This window comes from Gopherus evgoodei, chromosome 10 (assembly GCF_007399415.2).
Source record: "Gopherus evgoodei ecotype Sinaloan lineage chromosome 10, rGopEvg1_v1.p, whole genome shotgun sequence".
NCBI lineage: Eukaryota > Metazoa > Chordata > Testudines > Testudinidae > Gopherus > Gopherus evgoodei.
In genome coordinates, this window is record NC_044331.1 from 36,653,736 (window position 1) to 36,681,266 (window position 27,531).

The 27,531-nt window shown below is 41.2% G+C and overlaps 1 protein-coding gene across 5 annotated transcripts in view; it reads right to left on the reverse strand.

The window, feature by feature from the left end:
- SCAPER (S-phase cyclin A associated protein in the ER) overlaps positions 1 to 27,531 on the reverse strand; it is a 362,895-nt gene that overhangs the window by 311,502 nt on the left and 23,862 nt on the right. For all 5 annotated transcript variants that reach the window (XM_030579108.1, XM_030579106.1, XM_030579104.1 and 2 more), the window contains 2 exons: positions 27,047 to 27,164; positions 10,438 to 10,508 (listed from right to left, as the gene is read on the reverse strand). In XM_030579108.1, coding sequence (XP_030434968.1) covers positions 10,438 to 10,508; positions 27,047 to 27,164 — 189 coding nt within the window. The remainder of the gene's footprint in view (positions 1 to 10,437; positions 10,509 to 27,046; positions 27,165 to 27,531) is intronic.

Consider the following 27,531-nt stretch of genomic DNA (forward strand, 5'->3'; position numbering starts at 1 on the left):
AACTGGGACAAGCACCCCAAATCAATCCAAAGTGCTCCTCAATCATATACAATTTTTACCATGTATCTATTAACTAGGTCTGAGAACAAAAAATGCCAAAGCCCTAGCATATGAAAGCATAAATTGAATTATAGTCACTGGCAGGTCAAAACTGGCCCCAAATTTAGGTTTTGCAAAAATAAGCTACCAACCCAAATGTAAATATATAAATATTGCTCTGCAGCATTTGAAATCCAGATAATACAGCACTACACTAGTTTCTATGCATGAGAACATGCCATTGTTTAATGTGATTACAAATCAGTGAAACTGACCAGTCTATTTTCACTGTCTAAATTGAGGGAAATACAAAAAGTAAGAAAATACATAAATAATTAAAAGAAAATTAGATTTTTAAAAAGTTACTTCCCAGACTATTTAAAGGAAATTTGGGAACAAAGTTGTCATTATTCTCCTTAAAAAGACACTGGCAAGATATTGAAAACTATAACATTACATCTAATCAAATACAAAACAAAAAGAATGGAGAATAAGCTTTTATAAATAAAAAGGCACCCATGCATCCTTTTTTCATATAAAAAGAAAAGACTGAAAAGAGATATATACATTTCCCTCAACACTGACAACACAAACATAGCATTGTATTAGTTAAGGGCATGAGAACCAGAAAACAAAACCAACTTTAAATAGAAAGTAAAAATGATCATTAGCCAAACAATCAAGCAGCATAAATGGAAAAAAATAATTTAAATATTTCTTTTTAATAATTTGTATCTTGAAGCATTCATTTAGCACTCCATGCATATGTTTTCTGTAGTAGAGATCTCTACAATGTTATGTTGCGTATGACACTAGTACATTTTTAGTATTGCTTGGAGAACTCCATCTTTTCAAATTCTAATTTCTTTAAACTCCATCTTTTAGTCAGTGTGTCAAAATGAACAAAACAATATATGAGCCAAGGTGCCTACAGGATACATCAATTAAACAAAGGGATGAGGATTTCAATAGTTTAAGTCAGTTATTGAAACAAAAATGCTTACGGGCTACCGCTTTTATATTCCAAGATTAAATCCAATGAGATTTAAAACAGCCCAAGCTACTAAATCCTTGAAAAACAGGTTTCATAATTAAAACAACTAATCTTAACTACAATACTGAGAACAGGATGCTATAATAATTGGCCTGGGTTCAAATCCTACTGCTTCTCAGTGAAAAGCTGTAAAACATTTTTCTCCTGCGCCAAAACTTTGTTTCATTGCAGGAAAGGTTGCATTCAACAGAGACAGAGCACCACTGTAGAAATGTCATTTAAGCCCAAAGGCAATACAAGTTAAAATACAAACTCTACAGTAATTTGGATGAAAGTCTCAACGTTATAAATGGAAGGTAGATGGATTAGGGGAAAACCAGAAAAACATTTTTTATGTTGGCATTTGTGCAAAAGAGATCCCAAGACTGTGCAAATACTAACTGCACAGAGGATTTTCCTTGTTCTCCTCAGAAGGTTCTTTGTGATTTTTAGTATTCCATCATAAAGACACTGCAATAAATTCAATGCCACTTTCAACAGTTCATGCTGGCTTTAAATTAAAAAATATTCTCTGCATGTTTGGAAAACATACAGTATATCAAATCAGATTTCAATATAAAAATGGCACACCTTTAAAAGTGGAACAGTAGGTGAGAATCAAAATTTTTAAATTACTGTATTCTAAGACTATAAATGTGTCTACTTCTTTTCTAGAAGATTTTAAACTACAGGCCACATTTCTAGACATGTAACTACCAAACAGAAGTGAATTGCACAAATGCGTGAGGGCAAAACTTGCCAAACTGTTTATTAAAGATCAGCTCTATTAGAACTCCTGGACCCTTTTATGGGTTTTCTCCGCATTCCAGTCTATTCTTTCTCTCAAATAGCTCCTGCTCTGTCTACACTACAAAACACATCATATAATGTACTAAAACATTTGGCAAATTTCATTTAGTAACTAACAAGGAGCACACAATGCAATCAGATTGATCATGATTTCAATGGCTGCACTCGCATTTCTTTATCACAATAAAATTTACCAAAGTTGTAGTACATTTAATTTTGCAAACCAAACCAAAATAGTGCATAAGAAACTGGAAGAGCAATAAAGTAAAAGTGTGCACTTTAAGCCTATTCACTTTACCTTCTGTAAGAAAGCAAGGCGGATTGCTGGAAATAATCCACACTTGGATGCTTTTGGCCAAATGCCATGTATAGTTTATTTAAATAGTGATTTTGGTCAAGTCTAAGATTTATGACTCTGCCAATTCCATATACATATTTAAATTAATGTGTTTGCATGTTGTTTCTTGTGAACCAAAAGGGAAAACTCAACAGCTGCATGTGACTCACCAGGTGTGACTACTCAATTTGTGGGCTTTGTTTTATGGTCTCTTGACTTTAATTTAGATGCAAAAATAAAATCCCTTAAGGTTTTCCTATTTATAAATAAGTATAAGGAAAAATAAATGAATCTCAACTATCTTTCCAATGTAATAAAATACTTAAGGAGAGAGCAAGCTACCTGCTATTCTTGTTGCACTACAGACACAGAACTTCAAGATGCAATTCTGTGTGGACACAGTTTACAATCTTAAATTACAGGACTGACATCTTTGAACTGCCCATAGAATTGCAAAGGAATGTGATACCGCACTGACAGATTAGTAGAAAAATTATAAAAACACAATTCTACCTTTTACTGAAGGAGAAGACTAACTTATTTATTATATGGGACAGGACTTTTTCCCTACCCTTGCTTATATGTCAGTTTGTGAAAAATCCCATAGCCAGCATGTGCACACAGATTATGTGACCCAGGAAGTACTGTCTTCAGTTCTGAGCCACCAACAATTTGAACCCTATGTAGAAATGTAAGAAGGAATCTGAAACCACTAGAACTTTTCTCCAACCTAAAACACAAAAACAGTCATACATTTTGTTCAAACTTTTCTTTTTTAAAAAGCTTAGCTTAGCCCTGCACATAAACTTTTAGACCAAAGTGTACAATGGTTAATTTACAACTATTTTAAAGTACAGTTTATGATGGAAAAGATGACAACCTTGACTACAGTGTCATAAATGGTTATATTATAACAACAGCATTTACCCTCTGCAGTCTGCATTTATAAAAGCCACGACTTTGGTAAGGTGATTAGGCTTCTTCTCACATTCAGCAAAGATTGTGAACATAAAGAATGAATTGTCATAAAGCAGGTTCAATGAACTTCACGTAATTGAAATGAACATCTTTAAATACATCTTTATGAGCAGCACTGGAGTCAGTTTTTATATTTATCTCTGAATTTTAGACATGTGTTACATTTAGCGTTCATTTATTGGTTTCTCTTTCTTGAGTAATTTGAGTATCAACTGTATTTGGTCAACCAAAAATGACCCCAGTAGACATCCTTACTGCTTGAAATTCTTCATATATGATCACTAGCCAGACTACTGTATATTCTGAAAGTGTGAGATTCTTTGGACAAAAGATTTGAAAAGCAAGTTTGATAAACAAGTGCTTTATATCTTCTAAAATGTTTCTGTCGTGTCATATCTCAAAAACAGTTTGGTCTAGACCAGTGGTTCCCAAATTCAAATATCTAGTATGCAGCTTGGTCAGAGACAATTCTGCAAATGTATTCAAGATTAGAATAAATTTAGAAGAGAGTGAAGACAGCTAATAACGTATGGCTGTAGTGTTCCTTTGACGCACCTCCTAGCCAAAGACTTCAGTGTTCCCTGAATAAAAGCTAGTGCTGTTGAAATTGCAAAATACTTCCATAACGACCACTTTGCAGCAGCTGCTTTGAAAAAAGTGGGAGAAACCAAGCTAACTCTCCCACAAGACGTGCGATAGAACTCCGTAGTGGGCTGTTTTGAGCACTATATCAAGAATTGGCCTAATCTGATTGACAGTTTATCAACAAAATCATGAAAAAATAGATGGTACTGTCACAGCCAAAGTTCTCAACATTGGTCTTAAGAGAAATGTTGAACACATGCGGAGTACCCTGAAGCCTATTTCTGTAGCATTGAACAAAATACAGGGAAATAGCTGTTTTATTGCTGATGCTGTTGAAATTTGGAAGGAACTGAGTGAGATCTTAAAAAGAGAAATATGCAATGACAGCGTTAAATTACAAGCATTAAAAAAACAAATGAGACAAGCTCTATCTCCAGCTCATTTTCTTGCAAATATTCTTAATACTCAGTACCCAGGTCAAACCTTAACTGCTGAAGAAGAGGAGTTGGCTATGACATGGACATCCAGCAATCATCCCTCCATAATGCCAACTATAATAAACTTCAGAGCTAAGGGTGAACCATTCAAGAAATATATGTTTCCTGATTATGTTTTAAAGAAAGTCACACCAGTGAACTGCTGGAAGTCATTTAAGCATTTAAGAGAGAGAAGGTAGATGAAGTAATTAATCTTTTACTGGACCAATTTCTGCTGGTGAAGAGAGACAAGCTTTCGAGCCACACAGAATTCTTCTTCCAAGGTTTGTCTCTCTCGCCAATAAAAGTTGGTCCCATAAAAGATATTATCTCACTCAAAATGTCTCTCTAATATCCTGGGACCGACATGAATATAACTACACTGCACATTTAAAATTGTCACTAGGAAAAAACAGATAAAGAAATGCAGATACAATTTTAATTTTTTTGTTTTCTTTTGAAATACTATTATAATTCATTAGGATGACCAGATGTCCCAATTTTATAGGGACAGTCCTGATTTTTGGGTCTTTTTCATATATAGGCTCCTATTACCCCCGTCCTGATTTTTCACCCTTGCTGTCTGGTCACCCTATAATTCATATTATGAAGAGAAAAGACTTGATTTTCCATGTGGCAAGTAGTGGGGTTATCCCACCATGAAGTGAAAGAAGTGAGAATAAGGGAACAGAAAGGCTGGTGTTGGAAACTTAATGAGCTTTCTAAGCTTTCTGGCAATTAGGCTTTTTGAACTACTGAGATGACATTCTAACTTTCTGAACTGCGGGTCTGGGTTTTTTTTTAAACTTTAACTCCAAATTTCTTCACTTGCACACTTTGGTATTTTTTACTATCCCTCTGGAAACTTAAGTATAACACTTAATTGATTTGCCTGATCTCTAGTGGCTCGGGAAGAAGACTGCCTCTTTGGCCACAGGAAGCTTAAATAAGTCTCCTGAAGCAGACCAATGCTCTGTCACTGTGGTACAAAACCAGCCTAGATCTTTCTGATCTTCACTTGCAGCCCAATCCAACTCCCAGATTTTCACTGAAGTCAATAAGAGGTAGATCTGCCCCTTTGTGACAGTGAAATGCTGTTTTGTTACTTTAAAGAAAACAGAAAAAATAAGAATATCTTCTGCACTTACACTCTACGCACACACTGTAAAAGATATGATTCCTTTGGTTATAACATCTGAGTAACATCTACAGTGACCCATCATCATTAGTGTTATAATATGAATTTAATTCAGATATAGACAAACATATGCAACCAGTACAATTACTGTGCAAGAACTGACACCTGTTTTTCTATCCAAAGCATAAAGACTGCTACATAATTAGAACAATAAAATCATACAGCAGTTATGCCAGCAACGGTTCCGTCATACGATCAGCTATCTCATAAAGTGGGCAACAATTTTTTTGTGGATACAACTATAGCTAAGCGTAGACAGTGAGGCAGTGGAAGTGAATGGAAAGGTTATTTTAAGTCCCCGGGCACCAGTCAGTTCTAACACCGTACATTTCAAATTGTCACAGTTTGATATCTGCCTTCCTCTCCCTTGAGTGGCAACCGTTAAGAAAGAACCCAGATTGTGTCTGATGCTTGGCATTTTACCCTCCATTAGCTACTTGAAAAGGGTCAAAACTGAACAGGCTGTTAACCAACTTTGCCATAGCACTACTAGCACCACCTTTATTCAGCAGTGAAACACAACATACAACTTTTGTTTTTAAAATGGTCATGACCCTGAATATTTCTAATGCAAAAATACTATCAAGGTTATAAATGAATGATGAATAAGTTCTGTACAAATATTTAATGCCTGTTGTCAGCAAAAGTACCACTATTTTAAAATAACATAGCAGTAAACTGCTAAACTAAATCTGTAATTGCAATTTTTTTACTCCGGTTGTATAAATAAATATAACAAGAAAAAGAGGGCTGAGGGAAGATTTTTCAATACTATAGTCAAATGTGTAAGCACTCTGCAGCACCACCATTTTATTAAATTTACAACTATAAAGAATAAGTTTAAACCTTATAAACATACATTGCAAAACTCTCTGCTTTTGACCAGGTAGTACTTTTCAGGCTCACATTGCTAGTAATGCAGAGTCGCACTGCCCAAGTATGAACTCCAGAATGACAATCACTTCCCTAGCTCCCTTGCTTGCAAACTGCACTATCCTAGTGCAATATGCTCCCCTCTCTAAAACAGGCCAATTTTGAGAGGGATAGGGCAGGATAATAACCCTTCATCCTCCCCATCCACTTTGGAGCAATTTAGTTGTATACTAAGGTTCAGATCTGGAAAACAATCATGCATCTTAACATGACACAAGCAAGTAGGTCCCATGGATGCCAATTATTTCAATGGGATTATTTCACCTGTGTCAAGCTACATACAAAAGGTGTTTGCAAGAGCCTTGCTTTCTACTGAGTATTAAAGAGAATAAGGGATCTGAGACCATACATAAGATGCAGTGTTTTTTTAAAGCTTTATTATAAACAAAATTTTATCTGTTTTCAACAGTGGAAGCGTTTGCCAAATAACAAAATCATACACAGGCGTTTGTAAACACTTTAATAAATCCTTTGTCTTTTTTGAAAACTATGTGCTTTTTAAACTGAATTTGAAATAGAAACACATATTCCTTGTATCACAAATCACACAGTTTATGTGGTGAAAAGTTACTATATTAAATACTGAATAATCTATTTACCTATTTGCACAGAAGTTTCAATACTCCACCATGCAAAGGCAGCAGTTCTAGCAAGTATAAAGTACGATTATTTTGAGAACGGCAAGAAGTTCTTGAATGTAAATTTGTCAACACCATGGGAAGAGGAAGATGATGTCGATAAGATCAGAAGAGGGAGCTATTAAAAGCCTATTTGCCTGAATTTAAACAGAGCTGTGGCACTTCTTGGATTTATTTCTACATAAAAGACTAAACAAAAACATAAAAATTTCCATTTTTAAAGTTGTATCCATGAGGTTTTCACACTGCTACCTCCAATACTCCAGTTCAAGCCAACAGGGTACTAATAGAGAATATATTTCTTGAAGCTCAATATTTACACAATCTCCCAGGGGACCTAATTAAACTGAACCCAGAGGGTAAAGCTGATCATCCTTGTGCCCAACTAGATCGGTAGGGGCAGACCCTTCCACATGAAACCCCCATTACTTCATTAAGGTTCCACCTCCATGATCAGACTGCAGGATTAGGGCCTAAATAAGAAATTTTTTCTAATAAAAGGAAACCTTATCTAACTTGCATTTTAAGCAAGGATTGGAAACAAGAAAGAGGAATACCAATTGCTGAGCAGGGTAGAAAAGTAACTTGCCTATTCACTTACACAAAAAATGAACATTTTTCTTTTTTTCCTTTATACCATCTCCTGTGATGCATAATACCATCTTCTGTGATGCATAATATCAAAGACTGGCAGACTTACAGATCAAAATGTTAAGCTAAAACTGTTATATCAAAGAAGAGGAACAGTTAAAGAAGATCAAAAATGATGAGAAGCCGAAATGTATTGCTTTGTTAATATAACATTATGATATAGTTAGTTCAATATCAAAGGCAAAGCTAGTAGCACCGCTATTATTTATGTTGCCTGACACTTTCCATTGTAAAATTCTGTTTTTGCTTGTAACTAAACTGTTTGGACTGCCAGGTGTCTATCACAGGCTGAACTTTTTGGGGAAATTTTCAGCCAGAACGATTCAGCCATTTCAGAGTATGAAGCTAGGGAAAAACACATTGTTCTCCTCACATTAAAAAATTCCAGTGACCTTTTCTTTGAAAAGCTCTAGGGGATTGAAATTTGGCACGGAGGTGCCATGTGTGTCCATGTGACTCAAAGCACTCCCTTACTCATACCCTACAAACTACTGTAATATTCTTTGTACAAAATATGCCCAGTGGAGTATCATTGAAAACTAATAACTTACTGGTCAATCATATGTATATCTCAACATTATACGTAAAGTTATGAATTCCACCAGTCTGATGTTATTAGCACATGTTCAAAAGCAGACAGCCCTGCCTAGGCAAAAGTTGTTAAACAGGTTTATCCTGAACCAGGGAGTATGTTTATCTCAATTTACATATAAGCAGTAAACAGGTTCATCTGAACAAGAGGGTTGGCGGGGGGGCAAAGATAGAGAACACTGCAATTCACATTCCAGCAAACACAATTGGGAGGAAAAAAAAGAGTATGAAGCTTCTTCCATCAGCAGACTCCATCCCACCTTCCTCACTGCTTGAATAAATTTTACTTTGAGGGATAACCTTTCAAATAATCCATTTAAAAGATTTACAGCTCTATAAAGACAGAGGGCTTAACCTGTAGTGATAAGCAATTGAGGCAACTAATTGAATACAGTATTAGTGTATCATATAAGGTCTTTTATGAATACCTATAAGTTATAACACATTTCAAAAGTAGCTCTTGGGTGGTGGTTGACAGTGAGTAGAGGGTACGACAATAGAGGGGGGCTGAGAAGCAAGACCTCTGAATCTTCTGACGTTTGCACGGTGGCTCGGCCCTGCGCTGGTAAAAAGGTGCACGTTTTTCAGTGAGTGCAGGGATTCGTCCATTTTCTCATTTAAGAGATTTGACCTGTTAAAAGGAAGGTACTGGATGGTGTTTTGGATCTCCCCAGGAAATCCTGATGATTGCAGCCAGGAGCCCCTCCTCATGATTAGCCAAACTTCTAGAAGCTGTCTCTGCCACATCCACTGCAGCCTGAAGAGCTACCTTTGCCACTAGCTTTCCCTCATCTAAAAGAGATTGAAATTGGAAACATCCTCTGCAGAAAGATTGTCTGTGAAGACTGCAGGCCTAGAACAAGTATTAAAATTGTATTTTGCTGACAACACTTCGCAGTCAGTGACAGAAAACTGCAGATCTGTGGAGGAGAAGACTTTCTTCCCCAGGCGGTCCAATCTCTTAGAGCCTTTATCTGCTAATCTTTGTACAAAATATGCCTACTGAGGTATCACTGAAAACTAGTAACTAACTGGTCAGCCATAGGTATGCCTCAACATTATATGTAAAGTTAGCGAGACCTAGCCCTTTCAACAGTCACCTGTTCCACCAGAGAGTTGGGTGCAGGACGAGAATAAGAATTCAGCCCCTTTCACAGGAACAAAATACCGTTTCTCTGTATTCAGTGTTGATATTCAGACTGCTGATACTCACACCTTCTTATCAACTGTTGGAAATGGCTGATGTCCACTTTGATTGCATTGGCCTCGTTAGCACGACAAAAGTAATTTTCCTTCTCCTGATATTCACCTCTTCTTGTCAACTGTTGAGAATAGGCCACTTCCACCTTAACTGAATTGGCCTTGTTAGCACTGACCTCCCACTTGGTAAGGCAAATCCCATTTTTTCATGTGCTGTTTATATATACTGCTTACTGTATTTTTCACTCCATGCATCCGATGAAGTGGGTTTTAGCCCATGAAAGCTTATGCCCAAATATATTTGTTAGTCTCCAAGGTGCCACAAGGACTTCTCGTTATTTTTGCTGATACAGACTAACATGGCTACCAATCTGAAACCGGGGAGAAAGAAATATTCTATACTATTCAATAGACTTTTTAACTGCTAAATACATATCTAATAATATAACTATTGACAAATGTTTTCTATATAGGTTATGAAACAAAGTGAAGGGGGACATGATTCTGCTTCATGCCACATGGTGGTAAGAAGAAACTGGAGAGGCATCAACCTACACCAACTCTTATACTCTTGGTTGGGAGCACGAGGAGAGCTACTGCATATGTGCAGGCCAATGGATGCTGCTTTGAAGAACTTCCAGACTTTGATGCATGGCATACATGCCTACCCACACGTAGAATACACAGTGACATCACTCAAAGAAGAATTAAAGACTGTTTCATAATGCATATGGGAGCCAAATTAAGGTTGCACAGACAACCTTAATTGTGGCATTTTCCAACTTCTGTGTACTTAACTTTGCAACATTAATAATGTTCTTTTAAGACAGTCGAGTGTGTGTAATATTATTTACATACACACATGCATGCGCACACATTATTGAGTAAATGGTGTATTAGTTCTATTTCATGACATTTATATGCTGTAATTGAAATTAAAACAAAACTGAAAAGTTCAACATATATACCTGTTTTGTAGGTTTGTGTGTTCCATGAATCACTCTCTTAGATTTTCCACCTATTTGCCATTTAGACTTACCTGTAAAGAAAACAATTATTTTAATCAGCAATAACTATTTTAGGAAGATACATTATTCTAATATTTAAGCAGCCAAGCTTGTAGTGTGCTAACAATAGTGCACTACACTCATAAGATAGATGAGGGGAACAATTAATGAATTAAATCAATTTGCAAAATTGTATGTACTGAATTTGATACTTATGTCCATTGGTTCTAATAGAAGGAAAGAACTGAATATACAATTTAAAAGTTGGCAAATATAAGCACTCAACAGAAAAATTAGAGATTTTTCTACACAATGATGGACTGCTTTCCAAAGGTGTTAAGCACTTCTGAAAACCAGGTCATCATCATCTAGAAGTTAAATACACCACTTTCATATAGAGCTCAAATATGGTTAGAGTTTGCAGGTAAAGTCAACAAATATTGGTGTTATTAGTCTTTATCCATTGCTTATTTTAATCAAAATTTTATTACAGAATTGAAATAAGGGATACTGGTTGGGAAAACAGAAATGGAAAAGTTTAGCCATTAACTATTTTTCCTGAAGAACTGTTCATACAGCCCGGACAGCTGGCTTACAAGCCCCTTCCAACAGGTGGAAACAGGAAGAAACTGAGCACTCTTATGAGGACACCATTTTTATGTTTTTTTGAGAGGCTCCCTGTTGAATGATCTGACAGTAAGTCTTATAAACTACAACAAAATGAATAAAAAAAATGAAATATAATTCCTCAGAACAAGCGTGTAGTACATCTGCTTTAACACAATATTCTCAGATCTATAATTAGCAGGTAAGAAATTTCCTTTTTTGGAATGTTTTCATAAGGAATGTTTTAAAAATGGGTTTGGATTTAAAAAGGGTTTGCTCAAAGACAGATCTAATTTCATAAGCTTTTTTTTTTGTTTTTTTTTCTTGATTTACTCCTCTGATTTGATGTTTTACCTTACAAAAATATATAAAATGTAAAAGTTACAGGGTCCTATTTTCAAAGTGTAAGCAATTGAGACAAAATGATAATTACGGTAAATGTACTTTCTGACAACAGGTATATGTTTAGAGGAAAGATTCACACATCTTACTGAACTGATCAGATTATACAATGAAATAAAAGCAACTAAAAAACTGAGTGGACTTAATATAGGTCAGGGGTAGGCAATTTATGGCACGCGTGCTGAAGGCGGCACATGAGCTGATTTTCAGTGGCACTCACACTACCTGCGTCCTGGCCACCAGTCCGGGGGACTCTGCATTTTAATTTAATTTTAAACGAAGTTTCTTAAACATTTTTAAAACTTTATTTAATTTACATACAACAATAGTTTAGTTATGTATTATAGAAAGAGACCTTCTAAAAACATTAAAATGTATTACAGGCACGCGAAACCTTATATTAGAGTGAATAAATGAAGACTCGGCACACCACTTCTGAAAGGTTGCCGCCCCAATATAGGTCCTTGCTATACAAAGCTGGAAACCATTCTTGAATTTTAGAACTGACACACTGAGTTTTAACAGATATTTGGGGCCAAATTCACTGGCAGGGTCAGCTGTTTTACATTGTTCTAGTAATGTAATGCAACTGGCTGAATCAGTTAAACCAGGTTTATGGCTATTTTGCAGTGGTGAAGCATACTAGTGAACCAGGCCTTTCATTTTTAGACAAAATCTACATTACCTGCTTTAGAATTCTTCTTAAAAACATTGAGTAAACCAAAGTTACAAGCACAAATAAATTAAAGATTCTGAACTCAACGTGAGCAGGTTTCAGAAATAAAAATGAGATGCTGTGTATTAGCAAATAAGAGATTGTCCACAGAATACATATTATACTCCCTATTCATTGAAAACCTCAAAATTCCAGATGAGATGTATGCCAGGATTCGAAAAATTAAAATATTACCACAACTGAGTGCTCTCATCTGAAACTGTTTACATTTCTAGAAGGCAGAATTTTGTGTGTATGTGTAAATGGCACAGAAAACTTGCACCATGAGTCCATTTTCATGCATATCAAAATAGATATGCCAGTACTAAAAAGGATGACGGATAAAAAAAAAAAAGTAGTTCTCTCTTTAGAAGGCACAAAAAATGTGATTTATGAGTAAAAACTGGGAAACGTTTGAACAAGGCAGGTGCAGAGATTAAAGCAATTTACAGGCAGACTGAACATGCAAGGCAAGTACATAAAAAGCACTACACTTATGTCAACACTGGATTTTGGCAATTTAAGACAGGTAGTATTTTTTGAAGGATTTTTAAACACTTTCTTCCGTGTATAGGACAAACAAGTTTGTCTTTCATCATCAGCCATGCTTTCTTGCTTCATTCCCCTTTTTTATTCAACAAATATTTTTATGGCTAATGTACAATAATTTCCTTTCTGTATTCATGAGCAGTGCCACCATGAAGAGTGTTATTCAAGACTTTGTACTTGTGAGGCCTACTAGTCTGTAACTGTAAAATATTAGATTGGTCATGAGATGGTAATCAAGTACTAAGCCTTTTGCTTATGAGGTACTTATTCAATTTTAGATTAGAATAGTAGGGATTAATGATCACCACCTTGTGAGTTATTAACTAGCCATTGTAACATAAGTGAATTAGTGAAGTTCTGGGTACTCAGGAAGTTTCAGATATAACTTAGGTCCATTTCATCTTTGACTGGTAAATCTAGTGAGGAGAGGTTGGGTTATTATGTAGAGAGATCGTACATCTCATCAGAAGGGCAAAGTGCCAGTATCTCTAAAACAAACAATTGTTAAACTATACTCAAGAAGCAGCAAAGAATCCTGTGGCACTTTATAGACTATAAGGTGCCACAGGATTCTTTGCTGCTTTTACAGATCCAGACTAACACGGCTACCCTCTGATACTATACTCAAGAAGGCATCTTTTAGACTGACAATCTCAGCAATTATCGTCTCACATCTTTTCCTGGGGAACTTTACTGAGAAAGGAATGCAACTCTGGGAACAACTGGAGTCAGATTTCTCTGACATCTTTCAATCTGCTACCAGGGAGCAGCACTATACAGAGCACACTTGTCTCAAAAATCATCACAGTGGTGGACAAGGATTGAGTATCCATTGTTTCTTTTACATCTATCGTTGCCTTTGACACTGTTGACTATGAGGTGTTGTCAGTGAACCCTGGCAGAGATGGAAAGAAACACACTTGAGTAGCTCTTCTATTTCCTCTCTGAGTACACTCCAAGGGTAGGGCTAGGTAACTGCTCATTTTTCTCCAAGGTTCTCATGTGGTGTCCCACAGAGTTCTATTCTGTCACCCATCCTCTTCCATGTGTACGCAAGATATCTAGAGGAGATAGTGAGAAAGTCTGCCTTGTAGTGTTATTACACTATGCTGACACCACTAAGCTCTATTATTTCTTTTTCACTGGCCCCAGATGGTGCAGTTGTTCATCTTAGCCAGTCTCTGGCATTTGGATAAGTGGCAGCTCCCTGGAGCTCCTTTCAAATAAAACAACAAAAGCAATGCTGCCTGTCTGAAGGAAGCAACCAGTGGGGAGAGAGAGATTATTTTTGGCCCTCTAAATGTGGGTGTACACTCTCATTTTATCATTAAAGTTTGTAATCTTATTGGACTCTCAGCTACTTTTGAATGTTCAACCAGACATTTTCAGTCACGAGTCCTCAACTCCAGCATGCACTTCTTCCTTTGGTCCAACAGAGCCAAAATTTGTTGTTCTCCATCACATACTGCAAAGTCTATTCATTCTATCAAGCTTTTTCTAAAAGTGTAGGTTATTACTTTCCAAGTGCTCAAGAAGTACTGGACACCTCTGCACAAAATAAAATATATTCCCTATCCTGAAGTGCGTACAGTCTAAAGCCCCAATACCGCAACGTGCTCTGCCTGGCCAGAACCTTCTGTGGCGATCAAATGACTTCAAACAAAAAGGGAATAAGGGGAAGAGAACAGTTACAAATACAAGATTATGTGGTTACTTTGGCATGTCACACACGCTTCTTAAATTTATAAAGATATTTTGACATTTTTATTTTGGGTTTAGTGAAAAAGGTCTCACATGGGATGTGTTCTAAGTATTATTGATATGGTATCAACTTTGATTTTGCAATACAATCTTTGTAGATTGTTTGCCTATGTGCCTCAAGTTTTCTGATAGGCACATTAAGTAATTAAGAAGTACCTAATTCCTGGATTTCTGTATGCTGAACTGCCACAATTTGTTTAATTGGGCCAGGGTTACCCAGGCCCAATATGCATTAACAATCACAGTCCTGATGAGGGAGTCTAGATACCATTCTCATTCCACAGACAGTTGACAAATCCAGTACTAATTCTGGAATGGCTAGAATATCGGAAAAATCCATTTACCAATTCCTTCCTAATGGAGCTAAACTCGGCCACAACAACATACAAACCCCTTTGCCAAGGGAGGAGGCAGGGGCACAGAAGCTGGCTCTCCCACCCTTTACACCAGCTGAGTTCCCTTCCACAAAGTGAATTATCTGTTCCCTGCTATGACCAGATTCTAGTCACTTTAGTTTGTCTGAGCAGTGCAAAGAGGTCAGATCATAAATGAGAATTTGGCCCACTGTCTTTATGAAAGAAATTACATTTGTATAACCTGTTAAATGTTAAAATAGAGCCAGTAGGGCCATAAGAACCAGGAAATGACAAGTTGTGGCATGATTGTCTGGGAGTTAACTTCTCCTGTAATGTCCCAGTATGTGTGACAAATACCATTTTAAAATCACATCTGAATTTAAGAGAGGCTGGAGTTTCAATTAATATTCATTCTCTAGGCATCTCTGTCAGTGAACTGTGAAGCTCTTCTACAAGCATCTAAGAGCATGTTGAAAGTTTCTAAGAGAATATTACAAGCAATCCAGAACTAAAGACAGTAATTCTGTTTAAAGAGAAGCCTTCCATCCTACCACAAATGCCTCAAGTATATAATTGCTAAATACATTTTATGCTCTTCTTTCAGCATCATAAAATAGTTGTTCACATTACTACCTTCCTCAAAGCTATAATTCTGAATTATAAATGATTTAAAACCCTGATCTTGCAAACACTCAGGAAAGTATTTTACTTTAAGCATATGAGTAGCCCCAATGAAATCAGTGGACCCACTCACACACTTAAAATTAAGCATGAACAAGTGAGTTTGCAAGATTGGGGACTAAATAGATGCGTTTTGGGATAACAGTGGTAAATGAAGCAACAATGAAAAATTGCTCTTGTTAAATATCCATATATTTATGTTATTCAGAATGTGCATGTAAAGTTAATTGTTTTCTCATATCAAAATAATTAAAAAAAAACTTTAAATTTTCCAGTTGAAAATCTAGTTCTACATTTCTAAATCTAATCTATATTTAGACATAATTAAGCACACCGAAGAATCTATTTTTCCCTGTTTAGAACATTTTGAGATTAGAGATGATAAACAATGACTTGTATTGTTGTACTACTTCAGCAGAAATGAGATTTGCCACAGACACAAATTGACAAATATAGTATGACTACAGGTATCAAACAATCAGAGTGATTGGAAAACAAGTTACCTGAGCATTTTGAAAGCTACTATTGTTCTGATTACTGGCCTAGTGGATTAGCAGAAGCAGTAAAAGTGGCATAATATGATTTTAGTAAGGCTTTGCACTCTGTCCCACACATTTTCATATTAAAACTAGGGCCTAGAAGAAATTACTATAAAGTGAGCGCACAAATGATTGAAAGACTGTACTCAAAGAGTAGTTACCAATGGTTTGCTGTTGAACTGAGAGAGCATATCTAGTGGGCTCCGCAGTGGTCACTCCTGGATCTAGTACAATTCTAGTACAATTTTCATTAATGACTTGGATAACAGAATGGAGAGTATGCTTATAAAATCTATAGATTACACCACGATGGGAGTGGTTGCAAGCACTCTGAAGCACAAATTAGCATTCAAAATGATCATGACAAATTGGAGAATTGGTGTGAAATCAACAGGACGAAATTCAATAAAGATAAGTGCAAAGTACTTCACCTAGGAAGGAAAAAAATCAAATGCACAACAACAAAATGGGAAATAACTGGTTGATAGTAGTACCACAGAAAAGGATGGGGAGGTTATTAATGGCTCACGAATTGAATGAGAGTCAACAATATGATGCAGTTGAGAAAAAGGCTAATATTCTGGGGTGTATTAACAAGAGTGTTACATGTAAAAGATGGGGAGGAAACTGTTCTGCTCTACTTAGCACTGGTGAATCCTCAGCTGGAGTACTCTGTCCAATTCTGGGCACCATACTTTTGGTAAGATGGTGAAAAATTGGAGAGTCCAGAGGAGAGCAACAAAAATAATAAAAGGTTAATGAGGAAAGGTTAAAAAAATGGGGCATGTTTAGTCTTGAGAAAGAAGACTGCCCACTGAAGGTAGGACAAGATATAATGGGTGTAATCTGCAGCAAGTGAGTTTTAGGTTAGATACGAAAAACTTTCTAATTATAAGGGTAGTTAAATCCTGGAATAGACTTCCAAGGACATTTGTGGAATCCCCATCACTGGAGGTTTTTAAGAATAGAATAGATAAATACCTGTCAGGGATGGTCTAGGTTTACTTGGTCCTTCTTCAGTGCTCTCAAGGACCCTTCCAGCCCTGCATTTCTATGATTGACCATTCCAGCCCTGCGTTTCTATGATTCCCCCTTTTTATTTGAGGTTTTTCTGCTACAAAAAACTCCCTCCTCCCAAAAAAAATTCATCCCATTTTATGTATTCACTTTGGTGTTGACACTTAGCCTTGCCAGCGAGAACATATGCTAAGGACCTGGCTCCACAATTAATGGCAACACTTCTACTCAGTTTTACACTAGTTTAGGTACAACAGTATTTATCACACAAAAAATATTCAAAAATACTAGTATTTTAAGATGAAGATATTTTAAAATGCTGGATCTTCCAAAATACAGGTCTAGGAAAAAAAAGGAGTACCCAGATGCTGTAAGTATAAGCTTTCAGTCTCCAGGGAAGACAACAGTCTGCATTGATCTTGCATGCCACTAAGGTGTAATTCAAAAGCAGAATTAACATTCACATTCAACAAACCAACAACTCTATCAAACTAATTATACTGTATTGAGATCGTAGCTGGAAAAGCACAGCTGTGAAATGGTACTCCAAGGGCACCAGTGAAAATTCAGTGTCTCCACATTGTGTCTGTTTGGACATTTTAACACTGATTATGAGTGGTGATGGCCTACTTTCATTTTCATATTCAGGGAAAATTAGATAGATATTATCCACCTGAAACCTAGCCAATTTAAAGAAACTTCAGATACTGCACCTGAATCCTTCTGTCAATTGCTGCAGTTTTACAACACTTCCCTAATTTTCCAAATGTTTTTCTCTCCTCCATTTCTGTAACAGTAGTAGGTTAAAAACAATTCAGGAAGAACTGTGATTCTTAAGTTGATGGCGTCCTTTTAAAGGCAGAACAATTTATGGAAAATCTCGAATCTAAAATTTTGAAAATGCTTTGATGTTCACTAATGATAAACACCATATAATTGTTAAATATTATTAGTCTGACATGGACAAAGTTCGTTAGAAGTTTTTTTTTTAAAAGTGACAGTTTGTATATGCACTGGAGCCCTTATATTTGTAATTTTTCAAAATGCTTTCATATTCATGTATACAGATCAACTTTGCTCACAACGGCACTTACAGAAAAGGTTTTGTATCCCATTCTAAGGTGCGTATTCAAAAGGAAGAGCCTCTCATTAATTAACATTTTAATTCTGAGACATCAGAGTACAGACCCCCAACATGAGACTTATGCAGATAAAACACTTAAAAAAGGCAACTATAACAACTATGTTTAATTTAAAATAAAATAGCAGCAACAAAGTTGTCTTAGATACTATGGTGATAAGTGCCAAATAATCACCTAGCTAAAGAGAGACTGTTGTACTTGAGCACAACTAGGCAAGTTAACAATGCAGTCAATACATTTCCTTGTTCTGATGGCTCTGCTGTCTCCAATTTACTGTTAACAGATTTTTCAATTTAATATTTATGGTTTAGACATACACGTTCTTCCACTTGAACAGTGGCAACATCCCATTCATGTGAATGTGTTCACACTGTAAGACTCTAAAAATACATGTTCCTTCTTAGCAAGAATTATTTGCAACTCATTGCTGTGCACAGAGAAAGCAAATAGTTTATAGTAACTTACTCTAAAACTAGGCAGAGACCCCAGTGTTTGAGCTATGACATGTTCTCTAATTTTTTCCCATTTAATCACCTGGGACCTGGGGAAGGGAGGCTTTCAGGGACAGCATTGGGAACAAAAGGGTTTCTGGTCATCCCCTTGTTTTTATTTTGTTTAGATATTTGAGCTCCTGAAGAACAAGAGTGAAAGCTCCATTCTTGTCCCTCCTTCAGACCACAGGGAGAGTCTCCTTTCCCTTCTTTACACTTGAAGTTCTCTTACTTTCTTTGTAGGTGTGATATAGATGGAGTAAAATCATGTAAAACTCTTTCTTCTCAACTGGTACAGCCCCGTGTTTTTACAACCCTTACCCAGAACAGAAAGAACACCTCGCTAATTCCCTATTTAATGAGTAAACAGAATGAAGGAGTGTCACTGAAGCGAATACTGAGATTGAAGGCTAGAGTCTCCCAATGAAAAGAGAAAGCCTTAATTTATTTCCTTTCTTTCTTCTTTTCCTTCTCATAGAAGTTCAGTATATTGTACCTGATAGGGAAATAGCAGTTGTCCCTTTTCTCGAGCTTGATTGAGAGAGAGAGAGAGAGAGAGAGAGAGAGAATAAATCTGACAGCCACTTCTTAAGAACTAGCCATTGTTCTGCCTTGTCTTACTACATATAGCTAATTTAAAGACTCACATGTCAGCAGTAACCAGTAAGCAAAAACAGATGCTGTATTGATAATTCTGCTATATCAGTTGTTCCCAAACTTTAATAACCTGTGAACCCCTTTCACTAAAATGTCAAGTATCGCGAACCCCCTCCTAAAAATGAGTATTTCCAGGGATTTTCTCATTTACCTGAGTATAAATTATAAAAGCAGTGATCTTGGTAATATAAAATTTGTTTTTATGACATGCTTATTATACACTATTTACTATTAATTATTATATATCATTACAGTATTTTTATCACATTATGAAAACAGCAAGATCTCACTTTCGTTGCTTGTATCACTTTAAATAAGCCTGTTAGAAGACAAGGCTCCTATGTTTCATCAAGGAGTATCAGATGTGGAAGAATGAAGGTATTTAAGAAGCCATCTCAAAGAGTTCCTCCTACACAAGCATTCAGGTCTTGAGAGTCCAGGTAAACAATGCATGTGTCACGGAGTGTGGGGGAGTCCGGCCCTGCACCCCTCTTCCGGGGATCCATAGTGACTTTTAGCCAGCCAGTAAAACAGAAGGTTTATTGGACAACAGGAACACAGGTTACAGCAGGGCTTGCAGGCACAGTCAGGACCCCTCCACCGAGTCCTTCTGGGCTTTCAGGGTGCTTGGATCCTAGCTAGGATACCCTGAATTCCGCCCATCCAGCCCGAAGCCCAAACTCAAACTGCTTCCCTCTTGCCACTCCCTTCCTTTTTCCCCTTCCCGGGCAAAGGTGTTGACCTTTCCCCTCCCTTACCTAGCTCAGGTTACAGGCCCTGGCATCGTCCATCCCCTAAAGTCCTCCCCTGCTCTCCCACTCCCCACACAGACAGTCCCTACTGCATCACATCTCTCCCCCCTTCGAGACTGAACTGAGCAGGGTCACTCTGCCCAGTGACCTGGGGAAGTTCAGGGCCCCCTCTCCGGGACAACGCATCCGCTGTCAGGTTGGCACTTCCCTTCACATGGACCATGTCCATGTCATAGTCCTGCAGGAGCAGGCTCCACCTCAGGAGCTTGGCGTTGGCTCCTTTCATCTGGTGCAGCCAGGTCAGGGGAGAGTGGTCGGTGTACACGGTGAAGTGTCGCCCAAAGAGATATGGCTCTAGCTTCTTAAGGGCCCACACCATGGCCAGGCATTCCTTCTCGATGGCCGCGTAGCTTTGTTCCCGGGGTAGCAGCTTCTTACTCAGGTACACGATGGGGTGTCTCTCCCCCTTTTCATCTTCCTGCATTAACACCGCCCCCAGTCCCGTGTCTGAGGCATCGGAGAACACCATAAAGGGTTTGTCAAAATCTGGGTTTGCCAGAACTGGACCACTAACCAGAGCCTCCTTCAGCGCCCGGAAAGCCTCCTGACACTGCTCAGTCCAAATCACCTTGTCTGGCTTCCCCTTTTTGCACAGTTCAGTGATGGGGCCAGCTATGGCACTAAAGTGGGGCACGAACCTTCGATAGTACTCCGCCATCCCAATAAAGGCCTGGACCTGCTTTTTGGTTTGGGGAGCAGGCCAGTCTCTGATCACCTCCACCTTGGCTGGTTCCAGCTTCAGGCAGCCACTCCCCACCCGATGGCCCAGGTAAGATACTTCAGCCATCCCCACCTTGCACTTCTCAGCCTTTACTGTTAACCCAGTCTTTCGGAGTCGGTCCAGGACTTGTTTAACCTGGGACATGTGGTCCTCCCAGGTCTGGTTGAAGACGCAGATGTCGTCAATATATGCCACAGAAAAACTCTCCATCCCCCTCAGTAGCTGATCCACCAGGCGCTGGAAGGTGGCCGGTGCTCCCTTGAGGCCGAAGGGCAGGGTCAGAAACTCATAGAGCCCCAGAGGGGTGATAAAGGCCGATTTCAGCCTGGCATCTGCATCCAGCGGCACTTGCCAGTAGCCTTTGGTAAGATCCATAGTGGTGAGGTACCGAGCACCTCCCAGCTTGTCTAGGAGCTCGTCAGGCATGGGCATAGGGTAGGCATCAGATACGGTGATGGCATTGAGTTTTCGATAGTCCACACAGAACTGGATTGACCCATCCTTCTTGGGGACCAGCACTGCTGGCGAGGCCCAAGGGCTGGAAGACGGCTGGATCACCCCCAAAGCCAGCATGTCCCTGACCTCTCTTTCAAGATCCTGGGCAGTTTTACCAGTGACCCGAAAAGGGGAACATCTTATAGGGGGATGTGACCCGGTCTCCACCCGGTGGACAGTCAAATTAGTGCGTCCAGGCTGGTTGGAAAACAGCTGTCGGTATAGATGCAGCACCCCCCTGATCTCAGCGTGCTGGCCCGGGGTCAGTTGATCAGAGAGGGGAATCGCCTCCAGGGGGGAACCAGCTTTTGTCCCAGGGAATAGATCTACTAAGGGGTCATCTCCCTGCCCCTCCCAATGTCCACACACGGCCAACACCACATTCCCCCTGTCATAGTATGGTTTCATCATGTTCACATGGTACACCCGACGGTGATGTGCCCGGTTTGACAGCTCCACCACATAGTTTACCTCATTCAGTTGCTTGATAACCTTGAAGGGCCATTCCCAGGCGGCCTGGAGTTTGTTTCTCCTCACGGGGATGAGAACCATCACCTGATCCCCGGTGGTGAAGCCACGGGCCTGTGCCGTGCAGTCATACCAGACCTTCTGCCTCCTCTGGGCTCGGGCCAGATTCTCCCTGGCCAGGCCCATGAGCTCGGCCAGTCTTTCCCGGAAGGTCAGGACATACTCCACCACTGACTCTCCCTCGGGAGAGGCCTTCCCCTCCCATTCGTTCCTCATCAGGTCTAGGGGCCCCCTTACCCGCCTTCCATACAACAGTTCGAAAGGTGAAAACCCGGTAGATTCCTGGGGTACCTCCCTGTACGCAAACAGCAGGCGAGGTAAGTACTTGTCCCAATCCTGCGGGTGCTGGTTCATAAATGTTTTTAGCATCATCTTCAGCGTCCCGTTGAACCTTTCTACCAGCCCGTTGGACTGGGGGTGATACGCTGAGGCCCAGTTGTGCTGGACCCCACATTTCTGCCATAAGGACCGGAGCAGGGCCGACATGAAGTGGGACCCCTGGTCCGTTAAGACCTCCTTGGGGAACCCCACCAGGCTGAAAATTGTCAGCAGCGCATCTGCCACTGTGTCTGCTTCGACAGAGGACAAGGCCACCGCCTCGGGGTAGCGAGTGGCAAAATCCACCACCACCAGGATGTATTTCTTCCCTGACCGGGTCGTCTTGCTGAGGGGTCCCACTATGTCCATGGCCACCTTCTGGAAAGGTTCTTCTATGATGGGTAAAGGCCTCAAAGCCGCTTTCCCCTTGTCCCAGGCCTTCCCCACCCTCTGGCAGGGGTCACAGGATTGGCAGTACTGTCGGACATGGGTAAAGACCCCAGGCTTGTAAAAGTTCTGTAGCAGCCTCTGCCTGGTGCGCCATATTCCCTGGTGCCCTGCGAGAGGGATGTCATGGGCCAGGTACAACAGCTTGTGATGAAACTTCTGGGGGACCACCAGCTTCCTCCTGATCCCCCATGACTCTACTTCCCCTGGGGGAGCCCATTCTCGGTACAGGAACCCCTTCTCCCACAGGAACCTCTCCTTGCAACCTCTCCTCATGGTCTGTACCGCATTAAGGTCAGTCCGGTCCCTGTGCTTCCGCAAGGAGGGATCTTTCTGCAACTCGGCCTGGAACTCCGCAGCTGGGACAGGGATGGGGACTGGCTCTCTCTTGCTGGCTGGGTCTGAGGCCGCAGCCTCTCTGAACCGTGCCCCTGGGCGTTCCCCGCTCTCTGGGTTAGGGTCCTGCACCTCGGGTCGAGTACCTTCCCCGTTGTCAGGATGCAGTGCTCGACTCTGACTACAAGTCACGACCAGGGCGCTCTGGGTGTTACTAGGCCAGTCCTTGAGGTCCCCTCCCATTAACACGTCAGTGGGCAAATATCGGTGTACCCCCACATCCTTGGGGCCCTCCTTGGCCCCCCATTTCAGGTGTACCCTTGCCACGGGCACCTTGAATGGGGTCCCACCCACGCCCATCAGGGTGAGGTAGGTGTCGGGCACCATCCGATCTGAGGCCACCACCTCGGGCTGGACCAGCGTCACCTCTGCGCCTGTGTCCCAGTACCCAGTGACCTTCCTCCCATCTACCTCCAGGGAAACAATGCACTCTTTCTGGAGGGGCAGCCCCGCGCCCACCTGGTAAACCAAAAACCCAGAGCCTGGAGCATCCACAAATGGTATGTTGCCAGCCCCCCTTTCCTGGGAATGTAGCCCCTCCTCCAATTGGGTTTTTACCCAGTCCACCCTCTGCGGGTTGGGTCTGCTTGGTCTGTCCCTGAGCTTGGGGCACTGGGCCCGTATGTGACCTCGTTGGCCACAGCAATAGCAGCCCATGTCTCGTGGGTCCCCTTGAGTGGGTCGGAGGGACCTGATGCTGGATGTTCCCCTTTTGGGGGGGTTCTCCATAGGCCCCCTTTGGGAGGTCCCATGATGACTCTCTCTCTGCGTTGAGGCAGGCCTGCTCCTTCGAGACCCCTCCCTGCCATCCCCTGCCCGACTGTCCACAAATTGGTCGGCCAGCTGGCCTGTGTGCTGTGGGTTCTCCGGCTTCTGGTCCATCAACCACAGCCTCAAGTCGGACGGGCACTGCTCGTACAGGTGTTCCAGTATGAATAGGTCAAGCAGGTCCTCTTTAGTTTGGGCCCCAGCTGTCCACTTGCGGGCATACCCCTGCGCCCGGTTGACCAGCTGTAGGTATGTGACCTCACGGGTTTTACGCTGGCTCCGGAACTTTTTCCGGTACATCTCAGGAGTCAGCCCAAACTCGCGGAGCAGGGCCTGTTTGAACAGTTCGTAGTCCCCTGCCTCTGCCCCTTTCAGTCAGCTGTACACCTCCACGGCTGTGGAGTCCAGTAAGGGGGTGAGAACTGCGATCCTGCCTGCAGGGTCAACCCTGTGCAGCTCGCAGGCATTCTCAAAGGCCGTCAGGAAGGTATCTATGTCCTCCCCCTCCTTACGCCGGGGCAGCAAGTGCTTATCAAAGCTCTTTGCAGGCTTGGGTCCCCCCTCACTCACCGCAGCCGGGGCCCCACTGCTCCTCAGCCGGGCCAGCTCCAGCTCATGTTTACGCTGTTTCTCTTTCTCCTCCCGCTCATGTTTACGCTGGTTCTCCTTCTCCTCCCACTCACGCTGGCGCTGGTTCTCCTCATGTTTACGCTGGTTCTCCTCATGTTTACGCTGGTTCTCCTCATGTTTACGCTGTTTCGCCTTCTCCTCCAACTCTTGCCTCTTTAACTCGAACTCCTCCCATTTCAGCTCCCTTTCATATTCCAGCCGCATCCGCTCCACGGATGCCGAGCGTTGCCGGGAGGATCCCCTGCTGGGGGGTGAGCTTCGCCGGGAGGATCCCCTGCTGGCCGGGGGTGTCACGGTGCCCTCGGTATACACTGGGCTCCTCCCCGCCCTTCCCCTAGGCCTAGGAAGGGGGGGTCTCAGGAAGCCTTCGTCCGCCAGCTGACCACTCCCAGTGGGGACAGACACTGGTGCCTGCGCTGCATCTGCCCAGCTGCTTCCCTCAGAGACAGGGCTCCGTTCATTCATGCGGTCTCCCTGCTCCAGCTGGGCAATCAGCTGGTCCTTGGTGAGCCTCCCCAGGTGCAGCCCCCTCTGCTTGCACAGCTCCAGCAGGTCGCACTTGCACCGCTTGGCATACATCTTCCTGCTGGCCACTCACAGGCCGGGGTGCTCGCCGCTCCTCACGGTTTCCAGGGGGACCCCTAGTGCACCAGCCCTTTGTGAGGTCACCACCTCTCTGCCAGGGTCAAGCTGCAGACTCCTCCGCCCCTGGGACCGCTCGCTGAAATCTCCTGGGGGACCCTGTTACTGCAAAGTCCTTCTCACTGGGCACACACTCCCAGGGGTTAATCACCCCTTCGTTTTACTGCTCCCCAGTCACTTACTGCAGGAAGCGCCGTCCACGGGGTGCAGTATCTCTCGCCGCTGCCACCAGTTGTCACGGAGTGTGGGGGAGTCCGGCCCTGCACCCCTCTTCCGGGGATCCACAGTGACTTTTAGCCAGCCAGTAAAACAGAAGGTTTATTGGATAACAGGAACACAGGTTACAGCAGGGCTTGCAGGCACAGTCAGGACCCCTCCACCGAGTCCTTCTGGGCTTTCAGGGTGCTTGGATCCTAGCTAGGATACCCTGAATTCCGCCCATCCAGCCCGAAGCCCAAACTCAAACTGCTTCCCTCTTGCCACTCCCTTCCTTTTTCCCCTTCCCGGGCAAAGGTGTTGACCTTTCCCCTCCCTTACCTAGCTCAGGTTATAGGCCCTGGCATCGTCCATCCCCTAAAGTCCTCCCCTGCTCTCCCACTCCCCACACAGACAGTCCCTACTGCATCACAGCATGTTACAACAAAAAGCTTAAACTTGTTCTTCTTCATAATTTTTAAAACAATACGAGCTGCCTATTTAATTTTAAAAACAGCAAAAAATATCCATCTCCCTTTCCATTTCTTAGAAGAAGTCTTGAAGTTTAAATCTCCTCAGTGAGACAGATATGCTTGCTTTGATCTGCTTAGCTCTTGGAAGTCCAGGGGCTCCGGGCTGCCGGGGTCCCTGGCGACAGCTCTGTCTGCCATTAGGGAATTTTCTCCCCGAGAACCCCGTGTAACATTTCATGACCCCCAGTTTGGGAACCACTGTGCTATATAAAAGCTTTGCAGACTGGGCTTATACGCTTCAGGAAGGAATGCCAGTGAGGCAGGATAGTTGGGATAAGACTGCAGTAAAAAGGTCAGAGGCTGAAACCGTAGAGTCTTAATGTCCTTTGAAATACTGGGCAATTGTAACCCATGTTCATTTTGTTTTATAGCTGATAAACACAAAGGATATAGCTATCCTCCTTGTTTGCCAGAGTTCAGCAACAGTGTTCAAGTAAGGATCCTGAATATCCCAGTGCCAAAGTTCCTACAGCACTTCAGAATTTGCCTGATGTTTCCTGTCGCCCACTCTGTGCTATCAGCACTTCCAGGATGGGATATCTGAATAAGTTTTTACCCGTTCCCACCACACACTCTACCTCCAGGGTTTGTACCCTAAAGCAATGAGATTATGCCTTGCTCTTGCACTTTCTCTTCCCATGCACTTCCCCACACACATCCTGGAAGGAGGAAGCAAAACCTTGGGCTGTGTGGACCTATAAATGGACTTTGTTTGGGGGTTTTGAGTTTTATTTACAGATTATTTTTTATTAATAAACCAAGTCCCAAAAGAAGGTATTTTTGACCAACAAAAAGCCTGAAGTGTATTTGAACAGTCCAAGAGGGGAAACTGAGGCAGACTTCCTATAGGGTAAACCCAGCTCACAAGGGGGCACATAGGAGGCTGACTGTAACCAGCCTGGTTACAGTCAATAAAGGGGACAAAACAGTGAAGATACCTTTTATTTCATCTTTATCAATTTTTATATACGTTTTACAAAATAATAATTGAATTAAACACGAAGCATACTGAAGAAATCATTTTAAAATATTGATGATATCTATGTTTTAAGCAGTTATCAAATTTAAGATAAAATTTTTAGGTATAAAATTTTTTACTTCAAACTTAAACATTCTTTTTTGGGTGGGAGAGTAAGGGAAGGTCGGGGGGAAGGAAGTTCAATACTTACTATCGTCCTCTTTGCTTTCCAGTGGGACACTCCATGCAATAAGGTTTCTTGCTGTACGACCCTCTTCTGCAACAATTTTCCTCACTTTGTCATGACTATTAGAGCGCTGGAAAGAAGCCTGAAAATGTGAAATACAGGAAAAATGCATCATTCTATTTCAAGCTAATATATTAATTATCTCAAAGCATTAATGCTAAAACATCCAAAAAGAGGCTTGCAGTTGACAATCTTCACATAAGCATAAATATTAACTGTAAAAGGCTGTGAGATGGGTATTGTATTTTCACCACCTATTAGAAACTCTGTCGGTGGCATGGATATATTCATTTATTTTCACAGAGAAGAGGCATGTGTCTTAGCTTTTACAGTATCTTCTAGCAGAATGTTTAATCAGAATGAGAACTAGTGTCTGGCCCTCAGCTGGGGTTTGTCTACAACTGACTTTTTTTAACCTTGATTAAATTGATTGCCAGCATTGAAGAAGT